The sequence below is a fragment of the Enoplosus armatus genome, chromosome 16 (assembly GCF_043641665.1).
Source record: "Enoplosus armatus isolate fEnoArm2 chromosome 16, fEnoArm2.hap1, whole genome shotgun sequence".
Lineage (NCBI taxonomy): Eukaryota > Metazoa > Chordata > Actinopteri > Centrarchiformes > Enoplosidae > Enoplosus > Enoplosus armatus.
In genome coordinates this window covers 8,968,863-8,993,130 of record NC_092195.1, presented here as the reverse complement: position 1 = coordinate 8,993,130, position 24,268 = coordinate 8,968,863, and the positions used below count along the sequence as shown (strand labels likewise).

At 39.8% G+C, this 24,268-nt stretch overlaps 1 protein-coding gene across 1 annotated transcript; it reads right to left on the bottom strand.

Moving 5' to 3' along the window:
- Positions 1-2,022: 2,022 nt before the first annotated feature.
- Positions 2,023-24,028, bottom strand: calcr (calcitonin receptor). The gene is given in 19 exon segments (XM_070921508.1): positions 2,023-2,244; positions 5,104-5,145; positions 5,831-6,049; positions 6,159-6,225; positions 6,382-6,442; positions 7,079-7,232; positions 11,119-11,245; positions 14,121-14,212; positions 15,835-15,947; positions 16,188-16,298; positions 16,397-16,562; positions 17,517-17,632; positions 17,635-17,860; positions 17,862-17,971; positions 18,139-18,262; positions 18,365-18,450; positions 21,135-21,242; positions 21,556-21,703; positions 23,984-24,028. Coding segments are annotated over 19 exon segments (2,337 nt in total).
- Positions 24,029-24,268: the final 240 nt, after the last annotated feature.

Genomic DNA, 24,268 nt, shown 5'->3' with positions numbered 1-24,268 from the left:
CTCTGGAGCACCAAATGTGTATTAATGCACGGCGAAAAATAGTCCCCAGCAAACGCACTATTTACTCCTGTTTGAGTAACGCTTTCTAAAAACTACAGTGCCCAGCTGTTTTAGAATTACTAAGCGTTTTCTAGAAAATTAAAATATATATATTTTTTTTGTTTTATTTTATGTCTTCATTATAAAGAATGGGCTTGATGCTGAATGCCACAGGCAGGGTAGGGAAGTTGGAAACTATTGAGAGACATTTCATGGAATTTGTTAACAATAAGAGAAACACAGGCTATCCACAGTCTTATCCTCAAAGAAGCTCCTTCTTTATGTCTTTTTACAAAGATTTTAGTTCTCTTAACTTTTTCCCAGTCACAACAGCGAGCAGCAATTTTCTGTAAAGGGGTCAACAAACAAGTCACAGCAGTCTGAGCCAGCTAGAGGCTTTAGTGGCTACACATTCTAGGATAATAAATGTTTTTCCCTTGCTGAATTTAAATGTCTGTTATCAGATATCCAGTATAGAAGCTTATCGAGCTTCTAAGTAACTTTCATAGATAAGTGCAAGACACAGAATTTATATTTAAGTTTCAACAAAACTGGTGATTTTTTCAATGTTGGCTACTCAGTGTGGTCTTTTGTTTGTATTCACTCTTAAATGCACCATCAAGACTTTCAACCTCCAAAATCTTATGGCACAGTTTATGACAAAGCAACAATAAAGAGTAACATGAATGTATTTAGGACAAAGTGTAGATTATTCATGTTTGTTGTCTGTGCAAGATTGTAGACATGCCTTCAAGACTCTCATCATTTCACCTTCAGCGAGCCTTTCCTTTGCCCTGGATGCTCATTCTTACAAAATGCTACAAAATTCATGAATTAATGTTCATCAAAAATCAGGAGATAGGTTAAAGGCATCATGAGCATGACAAAGGATGATGATTGTGAATAAAACGCTTCAGAGAAAACTGCTTGTTTGTCAGGATCATTGGTACGACTGACAGCATATTTGACTCATACACAGTGAAACAACTCTTGTGGCTGTTCAATCTCAAAATAAAGTTTTTTTTATTCATATATCTTTTGTGCATTTAGCTTCTTCTTTTTGCTTCTCAGCCCTGTGATGTTCGGCATCGGCAGAAATACAGCAACTGCAAAAACAACAAAGCAGTCAGGAGTGCAGCATCACAGGACACACACTTAGCACATACTTAGGAATTGGCAAGAATAAAATATTAATAGAAAACAAAAATAAAATCCTTTTAAAACATTTGAACACTTCTTTTCTCAAATGAAACACAGTGAACATACATTATGTACACAATTCCAGAGCTTCAAGCACAGAGGGTCTTTTAAAATCCGACCTCTATTATGGCACATACGATCAGGTTTGTGAAGTCTGTGTGTGTGTGTGCGTGTGTGTGTGTGTGTGTGTGTGTGTGTGTGCGCCCCTTAATAGCTGTGACCACCATACAGTACCCTTTGGTATAGGTGAGATTAGGGAGGATTGGCTCTTCTCCTTCACCTTAAATCAATCAACCATCAGAATCGTCGTTCACCTCTGCCTCATGTCAATCAGAACCAGCATCACCATCACTGTCACATTCAGCAGCATCGTCTCCAACAGAAAACATCGCCGACCTCGCTGTCGTCACAGTCACAGTTGTTTCTGTCTCCACACCTCAGTCACTGTGAGCGCGCTCACACAGTTTAGCAGCTTTAGGAAGTGACACATGTCAGAAGCAGCTCTTGTCTCATGCCACAAGTTCTTGACATCAAAGTTCTAAAAAAGCAGCTGCAGCAGCAATATAAAGTAAAATGAAGTGTCAGCCAGTCCACCTCCGTCCCAACGAGCTCCTTACTTCCAGACCCGTATTATCGTCCTGGGCTGAACAAGACAGCCTCTGAGATTTAACCACTGAGATCCAGCAAACCGGATTCATTTTCCTTTCTTACTGTCCATCTGAGTTGCTCTGTTGCTCGTCTTCAGCTGCTTCCACCTCTTTATCCTCTGTGTGACTCAGTGACTCAAGCGTACGTCTCTCCTGATTTTAGTGCCACCAGTTCAGAGTCCTCTGTGTGGCGCCCGTTCAAGTGTTCGCTGTTACAGTCGTGGTGGTACATGAAGGCAGGCACCTCGGTGATGGAGGTAGCTGTGTAGGATGTGGAGCGCATTGAGCAGTGGTCCTTTCGTCTCTGACCCCACTGGGTTTTATACTGCATCCACTGTCTCTTTAGAGCTGCCTGCACCTGGACCACACACAAACACAGACGGTTCATTATCATGGTCAGAATCTTTGACATTGTGTTTGTAGGTAATGCTTTGGTAAGGTTACATCTAAAAGTGGATTTTTTGTTGTCTTGCCATAAGTGAAAAAACTACTTTGGTAGTTCTGTCACTCTCATAATTTTTGTCCTTTTGTCTTTGATACTCCAGACTCAGTGCAAATGCTGTCAAATCACAAACATTTCTCTAAACTTCTTTTTCTGTTTTACTTCTGTGTTGTACTTTGACCACAAAATGATTCCACCAGACGTCCACATTTACATGCAAATCAACATGTGAGTGAGCCACGGTGAACACCATCTCGTGACAGTATTAATCCAACAGACGGTGATCTTAACTGATGCGAGCGTAATTGCTGCAGCATATGTGGATCACTCAAATTTCAATCACATTAACAGATGCCAGTTAGGAAATGTAAACACCAAAGTCACAGTTCTTGAAATGTGGCCAGATCATCACATTATACAGGGGAGGAAAGACGTGATCTGTACTGAGCTATATGTTCAAGTTTTAATCATGTACTTACATATTCATTCTCCCCCTACATCTGTCAACTACAACTGCTCATAGGTTGTACGGTGACCTTTTTGTCTACAAAATGTTATAAAATGTTGAAAAATGCCCATCACAATTTCCCAGAGTGCAAGGTCACATCTTCAAATAGCTTCTTTTGTCCAACCAACAGTCCAAACACACAAAGAAAATTGTTCTTCCCATTTGGGAAGCCGGGACAGGATAATGCTTGACATACGTCCATCATCAACGATTAACTGATTATCAAAGATGTTGTCATTTTCTGCTTAACAACTAATCAGTTCAGCACAATGTACGTATTGATTGATTGATTGATTGTGAACTGAGCTCCTAAAAACAGAAACCAGAACGACAATCCTCCAGCAGTGCAATGTTAATCATTTTATTCTGTAACACCCTAATACTACTGTAATTACTGTGGCTAAATTAACGCACAATGATCTAATGATATAAATTATGACGCTAATTGTTATGATGAAAGAAAGGAGCTGCCGGGGCTTACAGCTTCCATGTAGAACATCTTGCTTGATGTCACAAATACAGCATGAAAGCTGTTTGTCTCACTGACCTAGCTCCACAATGGGGCCATTGAAGGAACAAGGCAGGTCTGTGCAATTTGGCCTTGAAATCAAAAAAACTGAATTGAAACCAGCCCCAGAAACCCGTGTCCTGATTCTGGGAGCTGAATTGGTCATTATGCGGGTAAACAAACCCTCTGGTTCCCTTGTGACAGTTTGTGTGTTTGTTGACAGTGCATCACCCAGAAAGGGGGCTCGCCCTTTAGACATATGCGCTACGCATAGTTTAAACTCCATGTTTGTTTTACATTGTTTAAGAAGGTGCTGTTGCATTCTGGCCGCTCAACAATGAGCTAATACGTGACCTATATTCCAGGCTGAAATCTGCTGCTTTGTCAGTTTATGCATCTCTGCCCTGTTTTCTTCTCATGCAAAATAATAATAATAATTTCACTGTACAATTTTTAGTTAGAATAGAATATTCGTCAGAAATATTTGTGTGTAATTGCCTGATCTCTCCGTGGCGTTCACACCACCATGAAGTCTAAGGACCTGCTAAAAATTGCTAATTCAACCTTACAGCACATATCGTTGGCGCTTTGCTTTGCGGAGACCTTGCGCTTTAAAGCATCTGCCACACAATGAGTCTGCGGAGCCGAAAGGTCTCCACAACACCGTTTACCCCGGATCTGGACCTTAATGGAAATCTAGCTCATACGTTTGGAGAACTGTTTGAACCAAGTTAAGGATGCTCGCAGTCAGACAGCTGCAGACAGACTTAGAAAGGCTGACAGGACGACTTGAATGGAGAGTCAATTTCCAGCTGGGCTTGGAAACCACACAGTCATTTATAAACTGTGTCTTACTCTTCACCTGACATGACCCTTCAGCTCTCACTGCTGCAGCACCAGATTGGTCTCAGCAGAGACAAGCAGCACAATGCTTTACAAGCTGTTACAATTGGACTAACAACAGATGTAGCATCTCTGTGAAGTTACAACTATTTCCCTCAAGTGTTCGATGCCAAAACCCAACTTTGAGCCTGTGTTTGGGTCACTTCTTGATATGCTGTCAGGCACAGATTCCAGAGATCTAACCTGGAAAAACAAAATATGAAAATGTTTTGCCTGATGGAGTCTGATGTCTCATACTTAATGTTGAAAGCAATGAGCGGTAGTATTGCTCCATGACTGAACAGCAACGTGCAGGTTGACCTCTATAAAAGGGCAGTTGCTCTGTCAGCAGTATTTTGTTACACATAGCACCAAAAAGTGAACTTTTCCCAGATACAATATTCTTAATAGTTATATATTCTTATAGTTCAACATTTTGAGATTTATACACTTATTTGCTTTATTGTTCAGTTACATGAGACGATTCAAGCCACTATAAAGCTGGAGTCAGGAGATGGTTAGCTTAGCTTAGCATGAAGACTTGAAACAGGGAGAAACAGCTAGCCGGTTTCTATCCAAAGTTTACATAATCCGAGATAAGATATAACTTGTTAATTAGTGAGCTTTGGAGCTCACTCCTAGCTGTTGCCCCCTGCTTCTAGCCTTATGCTAAGCTAAGCAAAGCTAACTGTCTCCTGGCTCCAGTTTCATATTTATCTTACAGACATGTGAGTGGACTCAATCTTCTCATCTAACTCTCGGCAAACAAAAGCAAATAAGCGCATATTTTCCTTTACTTTACACGACACTGTGTAGCAGCAACACACTGTACGGAAACCGAACTGCTAATATGCGTAAATACATGAGCAGTGCTTACCTCTCCATTGAAGAAGCAGAATATTGTTGCCACCAGTAATCCCTTAAGAAGCAAACAAGCAAGACATAATTAGCACTTCTTTTTGCAAAAGTAATGGAATTCAATCAAAATGAAATCACTTTCTAGCAGTGAGGCAGGACAGAAACTTCACAATCATAAAGAGAAAAGTGCAGTACAGAGAGCATCTGGTGGAGCAATGTAATCCCTATCTGCTGAGTGAATGAAGCTACTGCCTACCTGGAGATTTCATGGCCTGTTGTTTAATTAAGTGCCTAACTGGTAGTCAAATAAAGTTAATGAAGTGCATAGCTGTTTCTTTAAAGGGTGAATCAGCAGTGAATCACATCAATCAATCACAACAATCACGAGGCAGAAAACAAGGTTTTAATGGGTGGAAACTTTCAAGCATGCCAAACGTCTAAATATCGAGCCTGATGGGGCCCGAGGGCACTGACAAATGTGTTTTGGGTTCAGGATCCCCTCTGCATGCATACTGAGAGTTTTGGACTAACACATGACTATTATTATAAGTAGTATTAAAGGCACATTGCAATGCTTACAGACTTTTTTCTCCAGATGTGCAAAATGCCTCGACCCACAGGAGCAGTGAAGTAGCACTTTTTTGCTCTTTAATTCCCTGTTGAATTACCTTTGAACTGAGCTCATACCGAGCGCTTTAATGGAAATTCTGATTAATGCAGTGGCTTGCTGTCAGCTCAGAGCCTACCTGGTAGTGCATGAGTATGTGCATGATGTACTCGTAGACCTCCCCAGCCAGCCGGTTCTCTGGCCTCCAGGGGAAAATGACAAACTGTATTCCCAGCAGGGGCACCAGAATCAGTGTGGCTCTCACTGCCTTCATGTACATGTTGGACTCTGCCCGGTGTGTGTCTCTCAACTTGGTCACCAACACTCTTATAATATTTAGTAAGAAGAAGAGGTTCACCTGCAGAAAGAAAAACAATTTAAGAGATCTTTTACATTTTAAGAACTAAAACTGCTACCAAAGTGTCTTTCTCTTCTATTGTTTTGAAACAGTGGATTAGCAGACTCACAAGAAGCGCTGCCACTATAGGACCATGGACCGCGTAGAGCAGATGGGTTTCCACACTCATCCAACAGCTACAGAAGGAAAAACATATCAGTCAGTGCTGTCTGCTGCCCAAAATACACACACACATACAAAAACATGCTCACTCTCACTCTCTGCCGCACGCAGACGAGCACGTATGTAAACATCTCTTGTTTATTTGCAGAAGTTTCTGGAACATTACTCACTTGTCATCGAAATACGTTTTCCTTGCCACGGCGTGGATGGACGCAGGCACTAGAGGAAAGCCTTGGACAGGAAAAAAGATGGCGGCCATATGAGGTCTTGAGTGAATTTAGTGAAATTCATTTGTTTTTTATGCAACAGTAAAAGTGTGGTTAGCTTGGTCAGTTGTTTGTTGGTGTTAGACTTCCTCATGAAATACAGTATATATTCCTGTAAAGGCTGAAACACAGTGGATCAACTTTGACATTCTCATTTCTTACAGATGGACCTAACTAACTGGCCACCTTCAATCCACACACACACACACACACACACACACACACACACGGCAAAAACAGGCCTCAAGGTCATCCTCCTATTTTTAATTATGACCATCCATTTAGTTCCATCGCCCACTTGTTTGACAGACTGCACCCATTATTCCTGTTTTGGACGAGGTGAAAAACAGCACTAAACACTAGGCGACAGGCAGGCCAATAAAGCTGTCAGCATGTCCAGGTTGACATACTGTACGAGGATCGGGTGGATACGAGTAACATTGTGGTTGCTAGATTGTGTTTCGTCTTGTTGAATTGCTTTTCAGTGAGTTTTCAAGCTGTGATTGAGTCCAGTGAGGGCATAAAAACACGAGTCTTTAAAGATACACAAAGACAAAAAAACACAGCAAATAGTGTTGTGATCAAATGCAGACGGACTCACCCCAGCCCAGGAGGTAGTACCAGTGCAGATGCTGCTCCTCTGCAAACACGGCGACCACAATGAGCGTGTGCAGGTAGATGCCTTCACAGAGCATCCAGAAATAATTGCAACCCAGCATGTACATGTGGAAGAAGTGCAACACTTTACAGCCGACCTGCAGAGAGAGCCAAAACAGGAATGTTTGTTTTGTCTGTTTTTGACTCTCTAAATTTAAAAAAATTATTAAAAATCTATAAAGACGATTCAATTTTAACCCTCCTGACAACATCTCAGTGGGTGTATGAAGATGTTTCTGCACTCATGGCACAAAATCATTAGCCAGTATTACCCCTTGCAGACACAGAGGATGTTTATTCATTTACCCCCTTTGGAGGTAGAGGCTGAGATGGAAATGATGATTTTTCTTTGTATTTATAGAACCCTTTGATTACATTAGTCTCACTTTGTGCAAGGAAGTGAGAAAAAGCCATGATCGGCAAGTGCATATTAGCACCTTATATAGTACCATGCAGTTTTCTATTTATGCATCCAGCACAGTGCGACAACATGTCTCATTATAAATGATGTCCCTTTGATTTAATCATTACTATAATTTCTTGAAAGACTGACTTTGATGACGTATCATTATGTCAATCATATCTAACCACAGCCTACTAATGCTATAATTACCAAGACACTTATGGATGTGCCATAAGCTGTAATTCTGCTAATGACTGCTACACACTAGTTCCCATGAACCTGACTGTACAGACATCAATTCAGAAAATCCAATCACTTTTCTTTCACAAAAGTTAATAGGAAGTTAATTTCACATTTTCTTGTTTAATTTGTTCGGAGATTTGATAAGGAGACATGTGTTTGGATCACGTCAGCTGTGTTGGCTGCTGCTTGCTCATCCCATCTCAGGCGGCTTCCCCTGTGCCCAAATTTGGACTAGTGGCTCCAGTAAAAGGCAAGATGGCTGCAAGTGGTAAAACAAAATCCATCCCGAAACTTACGGGTAGTGTAACAAATTGCTACAACACATCTATGTTTCTTTTCAGTCTATGGTGACTACTCAAAACATACAATATCATACTGTATAGTACTGGAAAAAACATGTTTCCTCCAAGGCTTTTGATGCCATTGATCACAACGTTTTGTTAAATACTTTTTTTTTGCTGATTTTGCTTACATCAGGTTGTTGTTGTTGCAGATGGTTTCAAATCAAGTCTGCAAACAGTTGCTAAAGGTGTCCCACAAGGATCAATATTAGGCCCCCTGGTATTTACTCAATACATAAATAATATTAAATTTCCAACTGAACATTGCAATGTCCTTTTTTATGCTGACGATTCCATCTTGTATGCCATCGACTGTACCCAAAACCAGACTTCTTTTAATTGCCTCTCTTAACAATTTAAAGCTTAACATCAAGAGCAAAAACTCTCTCCCATCCAGGCTCTCAAAGGAGATCTAACCGATACAGTTCAGCATTCAAAATACTTAAGACAAATTTGGCTAAAACAGATTGTGTAACAAAGCTCACATTGAACACCTCAATCAAAAACTAACACCTTTAATTGGATTCTGTTTCTCCTTACAAAACAGAAAAACTAGAATTGATTGCAAATGATTGTTTTATTCTGAAAAACAAGTACTGAATTCATTGTTTTCCTTGAACACACATATTGTACAGGAAGGACATAAACGTATAAACCTTCATATGAATACATTTAAAATCCACATCAGGGTTTCTGGTTCACAGTCCTGTGTTAAAGAGCATGCGTGCAGTCACAGTATAATTCGATGCGATGCTGGCATTGCTATTAACTGCTGCTCTCAGGGGTCTTCTTAGCTCAAAACACACAAAAGTCATTCACTTCTAAACTTTTAGCCATATGTTTTTCTCTCACTTTCCTATGTTTCCCATTCCACTTGAGGAATCTCAACTATTACAGACATGGACTCGTATCAGTATGCACACAGTTAGGTCACTTACTTTTCACTAATTCTGTTCTGTAAAAACGTTTTGCATCGCAGCTAACCAAGGTTTGTATAAAGTTACCGACAATGTTCTGGTTTACAAACCAAGCTGCCATAGATCATGTGGATGTGTCTCATGTTTTCAGCCTCCTCCCTGGTTTGACATAAGCTTTGGGGATACACTCCCCCACACTGCTGGCAGGCCAAACCAGACTCTGCATCACCACACCAGAGAGAATAAAAAACGCTTGTTGTCTCTGTGAGAGCAAATCTTCACCACAATCCACCATTCCTAAATCACCAGTGCAGAAAACAGGCCCATAAGTCTCACTTTGGCAGTGGTAATGTTTCCCAACAGACACGCGTGAATCCCAACCAATGGTGCTTGTGATTTCTTTTTCTGCTCCCTCTTGAGAGGCAGGGCCATGTGACCAGTTTTGTTTTGACATGTTGCGGCAAGTTAGCGCAACTTGACAGCTCTACGTCAGAAAGTAGCGGATTCAACACAAACTTTTTTGACAAATGGCGAGGAGGAGAGGCTTGAAAGCGAGCCACTGCGCAAAAATATATATATTTCCTCACATTGATGATGATGGCTGTCATTCCTGGCTGCTTTCTTGGATACGTTCAGAGACAGGATGTGAATAAAGACAGCAGTCAGGATGAGCCAGACAGATTTGATGAATGCATGAAAAGCAGCAGCAGCAGGACGCAGACTCAAACCTAAAAACAGCTGAAGCCTCCCCTGTCTCCTGGATGTTTCTAGTACTTTGTCCGGCCAGAGATGCTCCAGCTGAAAGTAGGCTGGGGTAATTGGATTGTAAGTGCTGTGAGCCAACTTCTACAATCCTATCTGTTGTTTTTGTATGGCACTTTGATCATCTGGAGTTCTTTTTTTTATTTAGTTTGGGGGGGTGTGAAGGTTTTTAGATTTTTTAGTAAGTAGGCAATATTCTGACACAGATGTTTATTAAATTGGACTTCTAGAGCCCGAATGTGTTTTGTTGTATTCAGTTCTACATAAAAGGAAAGATATGATCCATTTTTGGAGTTGGAAAAACTGCAATAACAACCTTTAAGCAAGCACGGAGTTAACAGGCTTTCATTATCTTTATTTCCAATAAGGAGTGGTTCTTGAAAAGTAACACATGAATTTATGTTCAGGCCTGCTAGTAAGGCATTCCTACGAGACAGGTTTATCATCTCTACCAAAGCAGACCTCAAGGTTTCAAAGAATTCACATAATGCATTCAGCGCAGGTCCAAAGCACAAAGAATGTGTAAGAGAGCAAAAACTGTGTGTTGACCGTGACACTGCCAAGATATGGCACAGTGAGAATAAAATAATGAATATAATGAGCAACTCCATCTAAGTGTAGCTCCCTCACATTGCCTGGCCTGCAGAGTAAATGCATTTCATGGAAAGTTCATGGAAACATTTTTTTGCATTTGTATTTGGCTTAGCATAAATTATGAATGCATTTGTATCTCCTTTCAAGACAGTGGAACTAATCCTTCTCCTCACACTGTATTCTGCTCAATTGCACTTTTTAGCCCTGCTAGCATCTGGCTCTAGGGATTGCAATGCCGGTCTGCGGGTCCACCACTTTGGTTCAGACTGAAATTTCTCGACAAATACTTGACTATAAAATTTGGTTGAGACAGTCATCAGTCATGAGACCCCCTTAGGATGAATTGTGATACTTTTGTTACAATAACTTTTACTCTAGTGCAATTATCAGGTCAAAATTCAAATTTCCCATCAGCCTCAGCTGTACTGTTGTGTGCCAATTAACAGATGCATGCTAATATGCAAAACTAAGATGGTGAACACAGCAAACATAGTTAATACCTGTTAAACATCAGCATGTTAGCATTCATATTGTCAGCATTTTAGCATGTCAATGTTAGCATTTAGCTAATCTCCCTATTATGACTGTGACTCTCTTAGTGTTGTTTCTCCTAAAAAATGGATGTGTTGTTTTAGCTTCCATCCCCATTACAGATGAACGGCAGTGAGAACAGTAACATTTGTGGTAGTCCTGATGGTGAATATTCGGCAGAAGCCGTACTCACCGGGTTTCTACCCACCACTTCAGGGTTATTGACCACTGCTACGAGGTATATGATGGTGAGGGCAGAATTGAGCACATAGGAGCAGAAGAGGTTCTTGTGCAGGGTGATCCTTTGGCAGCTCAGACTCCTGTGTGAGGAGAGATGCCATGATTGATTTTGTGACCTGCTGACATGCCAGCACATGATAATTAAAACATAAACATCTACAAGTTGGGAATAAAGTCTCCTCTGACATATAAAAATATAACATTAAACAAGACAAATGTTGCGACAGCCAAACAGTCAAAATATAAAATAATTGGGATCTTTCATCTCAGTTATTTTTTAGTGGCTGGTAAAAAAATTGCAGGGATCAATGAGCTGGATTGGCTCTAAATGCTCTGTACATGCTAGAAACGCTGTTAATAATGCATAATGGATCCCAGGGGTGCTTCCTCATTACCTCGGCTAGCCACTCTGAATTAATACCCTAATGAAATTCTTGACAGGCAAAGTGAAAATAACTATTACAATCAAAATCGTTAGAAGTCATTCATATTAACTAGCTTTGTTGTGGGTAGTGGTTAAATAATGGTTTAATCTCAGAGTAGCACTCAAATGTACTGTAGCACATGGAGTGTTTAAAGCTGAATGAAACCTTGCACCAAATATATTTAGCAGAATATAGCCTCCTATAAATATGTCCTCTACATTATAAGAAGTTACATCCTTTTATTGCTCATGGCCAATTTTATCTGTTGAGTCATAAAAACCCCAGAGACCCATGAAAAACAGGAAGAGCACTAAATTTCCTCATGCCAGGACAAAACAACATATACAACTGCACATTTCCACTGTCTTATTCAGAGGGCCACCCTATCTCCAGCAGAACAGTCTCGCTTTAGCTCCAGTCATAAAAGGAAAAGCAGGAGCTGCTGAATGCTTATATACAAGGGGTTTTTATCTAAAAGGGGATGTCAAAACACTGAATCGTTATGGCAGCGTCGTTCAGACTAACGTCTTCAGGTCAGCCGTTCAATCACCTCTGTTTTTCCACAGCAAACTGGAGTATTTGTATCTGGGAATCCTGACAGTGTTGATGTAGAGTTGTAAATAACAGAGTAGTGCAGCTGTACACCACCACATACCACTGTAAGCTTCACATCTGGTTCTTATAATACAACATTAAGCCTCCAATATTTTAAGTGTTTTGACCATAAATATGGTAAGTTAAAGAGAAAAAAAAAGAAATAAAATATTTTCTACGCCAATAACTTTGTTACTTTGTTGAGATCTTAATTTGTTAGGACTTTGATCTTGATGAATTGTGAATGTCCCGCTGAATTTCTGTGTTGCTCAGTTAAGAGTTTGACTCTTAGTGGGTCGCGGGGTTTTTGAGATAATGCACCTGCCTTAAACACGGCCGCTAGATTTATGTGTGTATAAAACTTTGCAGCAAACTGAGGGTCTCTTACAAGATCTGTGCTGGATAACAGCTGAGTTTAGGAGGTCAACAGCCTTCAACACGCCAATATTTTACAACTGCAGCGTTCAAGAACAACAGGGCCAACAAGGTAACTCTTCCAAATATTGTTACAGAACATAAAGTTAATTTTTTCCCCTAGTCTCCGTATTCAGGTTTCTTCACGGATAGCTGCCTGAGTATAAACCTTACTGCGCCATTAAAAATAATGTTGATTGAGTTCCTTCCTTTCTAGAGATAAAGTTTCAACAATGTGCAGACTTTTTCTCAGGCTTCATCAGTTCCAAATTTCACATACATTAACTGAATATTATACCTTCCTTCCCGTGATCCACTTTGTTATTTTGAACTCTTATCTAATTGAATTTCAACAGCAGTATCTCAATTAATTGTGCACTTTTTCCCTCTGGGATTAAGCAGGACGTTGGGATGAACAACCTTAATGAGCAATGCACTCAGGTGCACACGTTTCTAATAAGAGCAAAGCACTAATGCATTCAATGGACTTCACAGCTCTCCAGATTTGAATCCTAAATATCCATGGAATAAATGTGCAGCACAAGGAAACCAAGTTGGCATGAAATTAGTGACAGTTAAATTGTGTATAAATTACACAGCAGAAGTATTTTCAGGTTGATAGATTGCATTCATTGGTGGCGGCAGTGCCACAGAGAAGATGGTAATATTTTTTTGATTACTGTCTTCAGTGTTAATTTAACACTGTGCTAATGTTTGAGTCACTTTTAGATCATGTTATTTGCCTCAGAGCAGCTGTGAATAAACAATCCACAGTTTTGATAATATTATAAAATGTGACTAAAACATCAACACTCATTAACACTGGAAAATGTGTGTGGCTCTGGGGCAAGTGTGTAAAACAGTGTCTAATTTCTGCCGCTAGTCTCTTAATCAAAACAATGACTAAGTTTGATGACATTGTGAAGTAGCGTGGGATCATGGGAGTTGTTGTCTTCATCGTTAAACAACCGCCATTGGCGATGAAAATCCATCCGATGTAACTCAGGCAGAAATTATGTTCACAGAAGAGGAAAATAAGTTTTATTCACGTTACATTTGTTCATGTTTGTTCTTGTTATGTAATTTCATTCTAATGAAATGGCCGCACGTAACGTTAGCTAACGCAACTTTAACTTTAGCTAACGTACCCTTAGATTAGTCGACTACCCACACAGCTACTGTAGCTAACGTTATATGGTAAAGTCAATGGTGGGGTAGCCCAACGCTGCTATTCGTGGTCAAAACAATCATACTAAAGATAACTTTATAAGCGAGCATGAATTGAACGTTGTTGTAACGGTGTAAAAAATATTTTAAAAAATGACATAGGTCTAGTCGTTTTTAGACCTTTTAATGCAGACATGTTACATATTATACCTAATTAAATAAAAAACTCTGCTGGTGTGAACAGAGGCAGAATTAAGATTTTGCTGACTGCAAGACCACAACTGCAACTACAGCTAAATTCTCATATGGTTAAAATCTTACATGGAGGGTAAGAAAATGAGATTGAATCCATTACCTGAAGTAGAAGAAGATGGCCAGAGAGATGAGCAGGGAGGCTATGGATAAAGCATGACCCACAATTGCCATGTAAAACAGGATGTACGCTGACTGTAAAAAACACACACAGACAGGTCAAACAGGTCTTAGTAATAGCAAATAACATGCGTAACAACATTAGCTTATAACAGACAGTGTGTTTTCATCCTCAGATAAATTATATAAATAAGATATACTTATTTAAATCGTTAGATCGCTGTTCCACTTTTGCAAAGCTGATGGATAAAATGTAAGTATGGCAATAACAAAAATCATTTAACTATTGTTAGTTGTCAATCTGAATCTTGTGTATTCCCTTTATCATCAGGGTTATGATTCTATCCTAATATTTATTGAGTACATACTAAGAATACAATCTAACAAATTAAGATTGCTAAAACATTTGAATAATGAAACAGATTGACACTAGAATAGGAAAATGATGCATTAATAAATGAATAAACAATAATAATCTTCTGTTGGTGACAGCAAAATTAGATTATGCAGACTCAAAGGATCAAACTACACCAATGTTTTCACATCTCAGCAGGTGGTGTGGTCCTTGCTCGTGAAAGACAGAATTAAGGGCTTAAATTGGCATCAACTCAGTCTTATCAGAAAATCATGGAACGTTTATTTAGCCTTATTCTCTTTGGGATGGTACTGCTGAGGCTGTTCTCAGTAGTTTCCTGAAGCTGAGGCTGAGTCAGCAAAGATCAGGTTTCTGTGGTAACAGATGGAGCAGCTGATTTCTGGTTCTGATCGATCAGCAGACTTCTCCCAGGTTTGCCGGGACATCTGTTCCAACTGCGTAGCACACTGACTAGATGTAGCAAGATGGAGTTTCTTGCAGTCGTTTGCAGAAGTTTTGTTTACAAGTTGCCGTTACTGAATTGGCCATTTTCTCTGTTCCACATGGGAGAGCAGAGTAGATGTTAGTAGAAGGTGTTTTTTTTTCCTTGGATATTCGCACAGTGAAGAAATGTTGGCAAACTTGTTCACAATAAGATAGAGGATGCCTAATCACCAGCATTGAAACTGGAAACGTTTTCAAAAGCAAAGCCAGAACTTTCAATGTAGCAAAAATTACAAAGATGTCTTGGAAGGCACTTGTGGTTTGCAGTGCAAATGTTCGATTTGTGCAAGATTTGGCATGAAGTGAAATTTGGTACCAAATATGTCATCAACATGTGTGATTAAAACAACAAAAAAATGACAAAAACACTTTCTTTCACATCTGTTAAAGACCATTTTCCAGCACACACATTTCATGACCTCTTGACCTCTTAACCAAACCAACTTCGAGCAAACATTATTGTGATAAGTACCAAACTACATTTTTAAACTTCTTCTTGCAAATAAACACAGGCAGGCAACAATGTCTGTTATACCTTTGGACTTTCAACTGATTCAGACCAGGTGTGATCTCACCCTCTGCATTTACATGTTACTTTCCATCTCTAAATATTTATGTGGAACTCAGTAAAAGAGAGTAATGTGTCTTGGAAATAAAATGTCTGTTAATAATGGTGTCTGGTAGAATATTTATGGGTTACTACATCAGAACTACATATTTCCAGTTTCCACATCTGTCCACACTCCAAATTCCAGAGAAAGATTATGCTGACCCATCGCACTGTGACCACCATGCAGTAGATACATGATAGCAGGCTGCTTTGTCTTAAATAAATTACCTTCAGCTTTGCCTTAGTGTTTTCGTTGCAGAGTGTGTAGTTGGACCAAGTCCTGTTGGTATCCGGGTGGCGAAACCACTGCCCGTCCTCCCCACAGTACTTTGTGGCCTTTTCTGAAAGTAACAATTAAGTAATAAATACAGATTCTCCAACAGTTTCTTCAAATCCCTACAGTTGTGCCCATATATTTAGGTTCTGTTAGCCTTGGTAAATAATTCATCCACAGCAATTAATATTTCAGAGTTCTTCTTGAAAAACAGTCAACAGAGTGTCAGAGGGGAATTCATCATGAGAGGTTGACAAGGCGTCAGCAGACCTTTAAAAGAGCGACACTATTGAGCCTCACTGCTCACCTGTTGGGTCGAAGTCGACAAAATAATTGGGGCAATTTTGAGAGGTGTAAGTTCCCGCTGGAGTGTCGTCCCAGCAGAGCCAGCCATCCCAGTTACGACTGCAGTGTAGCGCTGTGACACCAACAAAGCAGCAGAGAGAGTTAAACATCCGCAGTGGAGAAGTAAAATAAGAGAAAGCCACAGTGAGTCTCAGTAGATATTATATCTACCTGATTTGTTATAAGGTGGATTTCGATTCATTTTCTCGAAGCACTTGTACTGGCTGTCAAGGATTTTCTTTCTCTCAATTTCCTGCTCTTCTGGGTTAACCATGGGACTGACCGTGGCCTCATCAACGGGCACTACCTCAGCGTCCCCTGAGAACTGGGCGGCTGTCTTCATTTTAGTGAAGTCAAGATCACACACACACACACACACACACAAACATGAGTCATGATCAATGAAACTAAACAATGAGCAGAGAGGTAAAAAAAAAAAAAAAAAAGCAGCATGACACACCATTATACAGAAGCGTATTGCTGCCACGTCAGAAAAAGAAAAACAGATCAGGATTGATATAATGTGATACTCATCCGTTTTTCTTTTTCTGGTGTGGCAGCAATATGCTTCCGTACAATTGTGACACATACATGTATGTGGAGAAATAAGACAAAAATATGTTTGTCCTGTATCTCTTTGGTTCAATGTGCGTATAGAGTACATACAGTTTGGTTTCAGAGGGGAGCAAGACACAGTGAAGTAAAGGGCCCCTGAATCAAAAAAGGACGGGAAACAGAAAGAAAGAAACTCTATGTGCATGTTATATCCGTTGTTTTTATATATCTATATCAGCCTAGAGTATCAAATAAGGGTATTCTAACAAAGGAATTGGAAAATCTTTGTAAAATGCTGCAATATTAATGTAGCCAACCTACTTAAAATCACTTAAAACAATTCATTGAAAGAGGCCAGATACTTGATGACAGATAATTTTGTATTTGCATCTTCACTAAGAAGAGCAGAGTGGTTCACTGCCTTATCTCTGATTCATGCTCAGTCAAAAGATAAATTCAGTCATTTCCCCCCAAAAATGATTCATCATTTTTCAGCCCTGAGTAGAGTCTGCACGGATTTTAAAAAGTCAGGGATGCACCCCCATCCCCAGTGGAAATCACAGCCCTGAGACCTCTATGTAAGGCTGAGCCCAGTGAAATCTATGCTACTGTATGATAATGTACATGCTCTGAGGTTTTAGTATTGGAAGCTACAGTACATACATAATATTTTATAATTGTGGAGGGGGCTACATGTCTTGAATTTACTAGGAAACCCAACAGTACAATACATTACCTTCAACTTCTCCTTAGTGTTGACAGTACAGAGTGTATAGTTGGTCCAAGTCTTGCTGCTTTCCGGATGGCGAAACCACTGCCCGTCTTCTCCACAGTACTTAGTTGCCTTTTCTGAAAAGAACAACTATGTAATGAATATACAGTGTGTAACAAGTTCCACTCCTCCATCCATCCACCTGTGCAACTGTGTCTATAAACCTTTGTCCCATTAGATTTTGTGAATAATTAATCCTCAAAGCAATTACTCTTTTGTAGTCCAACCTCTTCAAATACAGTCAGCAGAAGAGGATAACAAGATATCAGCAGACTTTTAGAGCAAAACTCTTGAGTCTCACTGCCCACCTGTGGGGTCGAAGTCAGAAAAATAATCAGGGCAGTTTTGGGAGGCGTAGGTTCCTGCTGGAGTATCGTCCCAGCACAGCCAGCCATCCCAGTTACGACTGCAGTACAGCCCTGAAACGCCAACAGTCACAAAAAACAAAGAAATGTTTACAGGCCTCTTGTTCATAAGTTTGTCCAACATAAAAACTCATTATGTAGAAATCACGCTGATATAAAATAAAAATGATTTGTTGGTAGTCTAGAGTTGCATTATAGGTTTCAGTAGACAGGATCAGTACCTGATTTATTATAAGGTGGATCTTGCTTCATTTTCTTCAAGCATTTCTTTTCCTTCTCAGGGATATTTATTTCCATAACACCACCTTTTTCCGCAGCATCCCTTAAAAAGTGGGTAACTTCTTTCTGAGAAACAAAAAGATACTTCAACATACAATTTAGTGTACAGAGCAACTGAGGCTACCTTCATCTCGCTCTTACACAGGGAAGCAGCCAATGACCAAATACCTCTAATTTGTTCTTTGAAGCTGGTTGACAAGTGGACCCAGTCTGAACCCAGTTACCCAATTCATCACAATGTTTGGTCACTTTTTCTGTAAAGGAAAGAAACTAACATGTAATGATCTTAATGACAGCTTGACAACACTATAATCCATCAATGATTATCATGAAAGCTTCTTACACCATATCGAATTACTTGTAGGCACATTATTGCCTCTGTTTGAGGTTCATGTCTAGTGGGGAATCTCTATATTCTATGGCTCTGTCGCAATTTTGGCATCATCCAAACACATAAATCAGACCTGAAATTTGGCATTACTGAACAACTGCGATTAATTTAACTTGGCACGCATCGTCAAACCTTCTGTCAAACAGAAAATTCCCTTTTCTGGCAAATTCTCAAATGTCGGGCTTAAAACCACATGTACTGTAGAGCCATGACTGGGCTAAGAATGAGATCACATTATTCCTGACAAAAACAACCATAACCCGACTGCTGTGTCTTCTCCGACAGCTCATCAACTGTTCAACAACTACTTCCAACTGTACGTCTCCCCCAAAGCCTCATATCAGCAGCATCAGCTTTCAAATAAGAAGCCATAAGGGGACTCTTAACGTCACAGGCATTTTGGGAAAATCCTTTATGAGCCTTCTCTTACAAAAACACCTCCTCTCTCTTCTCATTCATATTCTCTCTCCCCATCCATCTCTCTACTCTGACTTCTCTGTCTTTATGTGTAATCCCTCTTTTCTTTGCTTCTCTTTTTCTCTGTATATACCATTCATTCTTCTCTCTGCCCTCTCCTTCACCTCCCCCTCTCCATCATATTGCATCTCCTAAATCAGACCTGACTTGACTCTGGATCTCTTCAACTAGACATTATTGGGCGGTGCATTCCTCACAATGTAAAAACTGCTCATACTGTGGAAGCTACTTCCATCCAAACATTAAGTGGAATTTTCATAATCAATTTCCTCAGTCAATTTCAATATAAATAAATGTCTGTTTTCATTCAGTCTGATTGATAAAACACAATAGGCTAATGCTTTACCTTGTAAATCTCTTATACTAGCTGTCATTTACACTCTCTGCTGTGTAGATCTTCCTCCACTGTAGCATACAGAAGCAACAGGGATTTGTTTGTTAAGAAGAGTAGGAGTCTACAGCCACGCAAGCAGCTCTGCGAAGCTATGCAGTGCATTGAGCTAAATGCTAATGTTAGCTTGCTAAATGAAAAGTCAAACATTTGCCAAACTAATTACAATTTATCCTGAGGGGGAAATAAATGTCTCTACCAAATTTCATGGCAAACAATCCTAGTTTAGTTTTGAGACATTTACCTCAAAACCAAAAATGTGCACTTCTTCTGCCACTAAAGAAAAAGTCAGGCTCACCAAAGTTGTTAGGCTACATCCTCTGGGAACCATGAATGGTTATTTAAAAGATATTTCACTGGACAAGTAGAAACTTTGACCTATTGGTGGCACTAGATGGAGTTATTTGGATTCATTCTTTGGGCATCATGAATATCTGTGCCAAATTTCACAGTCATCAAATGGTTCTTGAGATATTTCAGCCAGGACCAAAGTGGTGGACTGACCGACTGACCATTGTTGTCATTAGAGCTGCTAGTGTGGCTAATAAGAATAAAGAACTTGAAGAAGTTACATGAACCTCTAAACAGGCCAACAAGCAACAATGAGCAGGACCTACAGAACAGAATGGAGATCCAGAGAAAAGATGTCGTAGTACTGGCTGTGTTGTTTGATTGACATGTCTTCTCTGGGAAGGGCAAAAGCACTACAGCAGAGAATTTGGCAGGTTACCATTTTTTGTAATGATTGATCACGAAACCGTCCTTTAAAAAAAGAAATATCTACTTAGTGTCCAACATAAATCACATCTGCTTTGGACTTGATGCATAAAATGCAATTACATCATGCACTTTAGTCACAGACACTTGCGTCAAGGAATTGACCATTTATAGTAAATGGTTACATACTGTGGTTAGATTTGGTGTAAAAGGCTGTGCTGTTGGAGGGAGCAGAGAGAATCCAAAGAATATGAGCAGGAACAAGGTTTCTGCTTGGAGAACTAATCATCCCTTTAATAAACACTTAGACATTAAATCTTAGTTAAATCAACCATACCAAAAATATAAGGGGAGGGTTGGGGAGCAGCAGAGCAACAATGAAAAGTGTAAGCTTATGATCGCCGTGCTGTATACCTGCATGGATTTCACTGGACGTTTCTACTAGTCAGCTGGTAGACATACAGCTGATGATTGTGAAGAACATATTGAATCAGCCACTGCAAGCGCAACGTCAGTGCTCTCCCTCAGCTAACGCTATGCTCCATATAACATTTCTTACTCAAAGTGAGTTTCATTACATTTCAAAATCATATCATAACATTATTCTACTGTTGTTACTACAATATCTGCCGTTCTTGCATAATGAGTTGAGTTCAAAACTCAAAGCACAGCCTAATAATAAACCAACTTTCCACTGACTATCTCATGGAAATATCTGGTAAAATCAAACAGAAGCAAATAAAATATTAAATAAAATCTTCAGAGCTTCCTTTATGTAAATGATACCTGTAGTCATATCATACAATCAGCCCTATGACCTTTGATCTCCATCACACACAGGAGATTGGTCGTGTTGCCTGCTGACCTGAAATGTTATGCAGAAAACCCTCTCAATTTCCCACCGCTTTCCATTCAGTGTGCTTGCTGTTGTGTATTTGTGTGAGAAGAGAAATCTTTCTTACCAGTTGGGTCCAGGTCAGGGTGATCTGGACAGTATTGTGTTGCAGATGTCCCAGCCGGTGTCTCATCCCAGCACAACAAGCCATCCCACATATGTCCACAGAACGCACCTCGAGAAAGGGAAAAGAAAAAACGTGTAATGACTATTCTGGTTTATTATCAACACACTGTGTCTTGATGTGTCTTCAGTTGTGTTTAGAGTAACATCATTTCTCTACATTTCTCTAATTGTAACCCCACAGCTTCTACTCCAAAAGTCCTTTCAGGTTTCAGGTCAGTTGCGCTTAAACCACTGTTGGCAACACTACCATTACCTTGAACAAGAACAACAACAATGTTCTGATCCCAATCCACCAACTTACTACGTCATTACACCTGTGACGCTCTGCCAGAGGTAATTAAGAAGCCTTAAAATGATCTCACCAGTTCTGTTTTCTTGGAGGTCTTTGTCGGACAGCTCAAGACATTTGTATTCATCCGGGCTCACCACCTGGGCCTGTCCCTCTGTCATGCTCTGTTCGGGCCTGAGCGTTGGGTCTGAGATTGACTCAGCGCCTGCTGCCGCCCAGCGCTGTGGAGGCACAACATCACACCAGAGGTGAGAGGAAGGGGCAAGAAAGCATGTTTTATACTTGGAACACAATATGGAGAGGAGGTAGGGAATTGTTAGTGTGTGTGTTTTGTGGTTGCTGCTTTGATCTACTTGACTGTCAAAAATAAGATAAAGTGCAAATATTATCTTGGATGATGGCGCTAGCTAAATTTGTAATGGGTCACAGTTTTATCATGATTAGATACAGACGCGCACCCTTACACAAGTTAAAAATCTAAATGGAAGAATAAGCATGGAAAGTTTTTGAAGCATCTTCAAAGCTGATCTGATGAGGATTTCCCTCTGCTTTGAAATTCTAGTGATTTACTATTCATGTAACTCATTAAAGTTTGTTTGGGAGCTCACAAAAGAAGTTAAGCAGCTGATTTTCTCCAAATGAATCTTATCTCCGCTCTATTGTTTGTATTTGGAGGTAGTATTAAAAATGAAGAAGGCTGCTGTGTGAAATGCTGATTTTGATAATGCTGCTCACTGAAGGATAAAGAGCCCATTTTGCTGTGACTTATCTTGCAAATTTTTGGGCTGAAAATTAAGCCTCTCAGAATGCCAGGCTCATGCACTTGCATTTTCTGAATTATTTGAGGAATTTTAATACTTTGCCTGGGAGATTGTCTGCACATGCCTTATCACAATTGAGATGCAAACCTTCTACCTCCGGTCTCTTTGCGGAGGGAAAAGGAATTCTCATTAGACCAAAACATCATTCTTACCCGTCTGATAAAATCTTGTAAAAGGCAAAACACACAAAAAAACAGTGACTTTTGTTTGAATGCTGATGTCCCGTGTAGCAGTTTAGCAGCCGTACATATGATGTCACTCCAAACATTGAAGTAAATGACGTCATACATACGACCACCAGGCCACCACAAATATCAACAGATGAAAAAAAAAATCTTCTCTCATGTCAAGGCCTCTCCTCACCTTTTACATTTCATTAATCTTCCTGAATCAACATGACAAGACCACTCAAAGAAAAAAACATAAAGCAGAACAGCACAGATACATCAGGCATAAAACATTTGGCAGGGATACGATCCTCAACGTCAAGCTTGATGCTGAACAGCAAAGGAAATTGAAACAGTAAACTTCCATTTCACACTGACACTGAAGAATAGTGGACCACATGTTTTTTTCATCTCGCGACAATGACTCATGAAAGACCTCTATTTTTCTGCTGTAAAAGCTTTAAAAAATCCCAAAAATCCCCAGCGAATGCTGCCGACATCACTTTAGACTGTCAGTAACAAGATGAATATTGTCTGAGCTTTGCAAAATGTAGAGCCATGATGTTGAAAATACCATTTGTTATAGAACCCTCATTAAGCCAATTGGTTTAATGTAATTTGTAAGGAGAGCTGCAAGTCCATCAAAAGGACAAATCAGTACATATTTAAATGACAGAACATAGTGTGCCAAAATGTGTCACCTTACATGATTTGTCTGAGATATCACAACCGTGTTTACATCTTTGACCGATGATTGCAGCACCTCCATTAAGCTAATTGATGTCATTTCTCATACACTGGAGGACACTGTGAATATGACTCAACCCTCCAAGCTGAACTGAAATCAGATGATAAGTGCCTCAGATTAAGATTTCACATTTGGTGGGCGCAAACCACCAATTCTCACCCCCAAACACCCTGACAATAAACTCATAAAATACAGACATGCATTATGCTTTATGCCTCAATATGTGTGTGGGACATATTATGGAAGGAATGTGTAGAACTGTATATGTTGTCCGATGCCTTGCAATGAACTGCTGGAAGACAGTCCCAGGAAGTGTTACAACACAATGCAGAGTAATAGACCCACAACAAATACACAATGAGGTATTACAGGTATTACATTTTCATGTTGTGTCTATATCCAAACCAAGTTTTGATACAGGTTAAAATGCAAGACATCCTAGTCTGTACGTCATCTGCATAAAAGAAACACACACATGCAGTCATGGGTCACATATACTCTGTTTTGGGTCATTCAAGTTTGTAATGAACAAGCTGAGCTAATTATAAACTATAATTATTAATTATAAAGGGTGATTGAAAATTCATCATCAGATTTATTTTGCTGCGAAATGAAAACCACTAGACCACAGCATATTATATGTCCATTTAATGAGAATTGAATCCTATGCTTAAACACACATGTTCAGCATACATAACGGGCAAAAAGAGACACAGGGTAAGTTTACCTTACAGCGTTCCCTTGAATTAAAAAAGGAGAGCTTACCACCAGGAGAAACCAAAGGATCCAAAGGGAGCCCGCTAACTTCATATCTTCCTCTCACAGGCAGATCTCTAGGGAGAGGGAAGAGAACGACGAGTCACAACTATCAGAAAACAAGTTGTCTACCGTGAAAGTGACTGACTGAGCAAACATATGGCTATTTCAAATCAGGATTACAGCCTCTCAGGAGAAAACAACAACAACAACAGCAATCATTAATCCAAAATGCAAAACACTGCAGCAGATGCACTGCAGTCTGTGACATCTCACACTTTTTCCTCTGTGTGT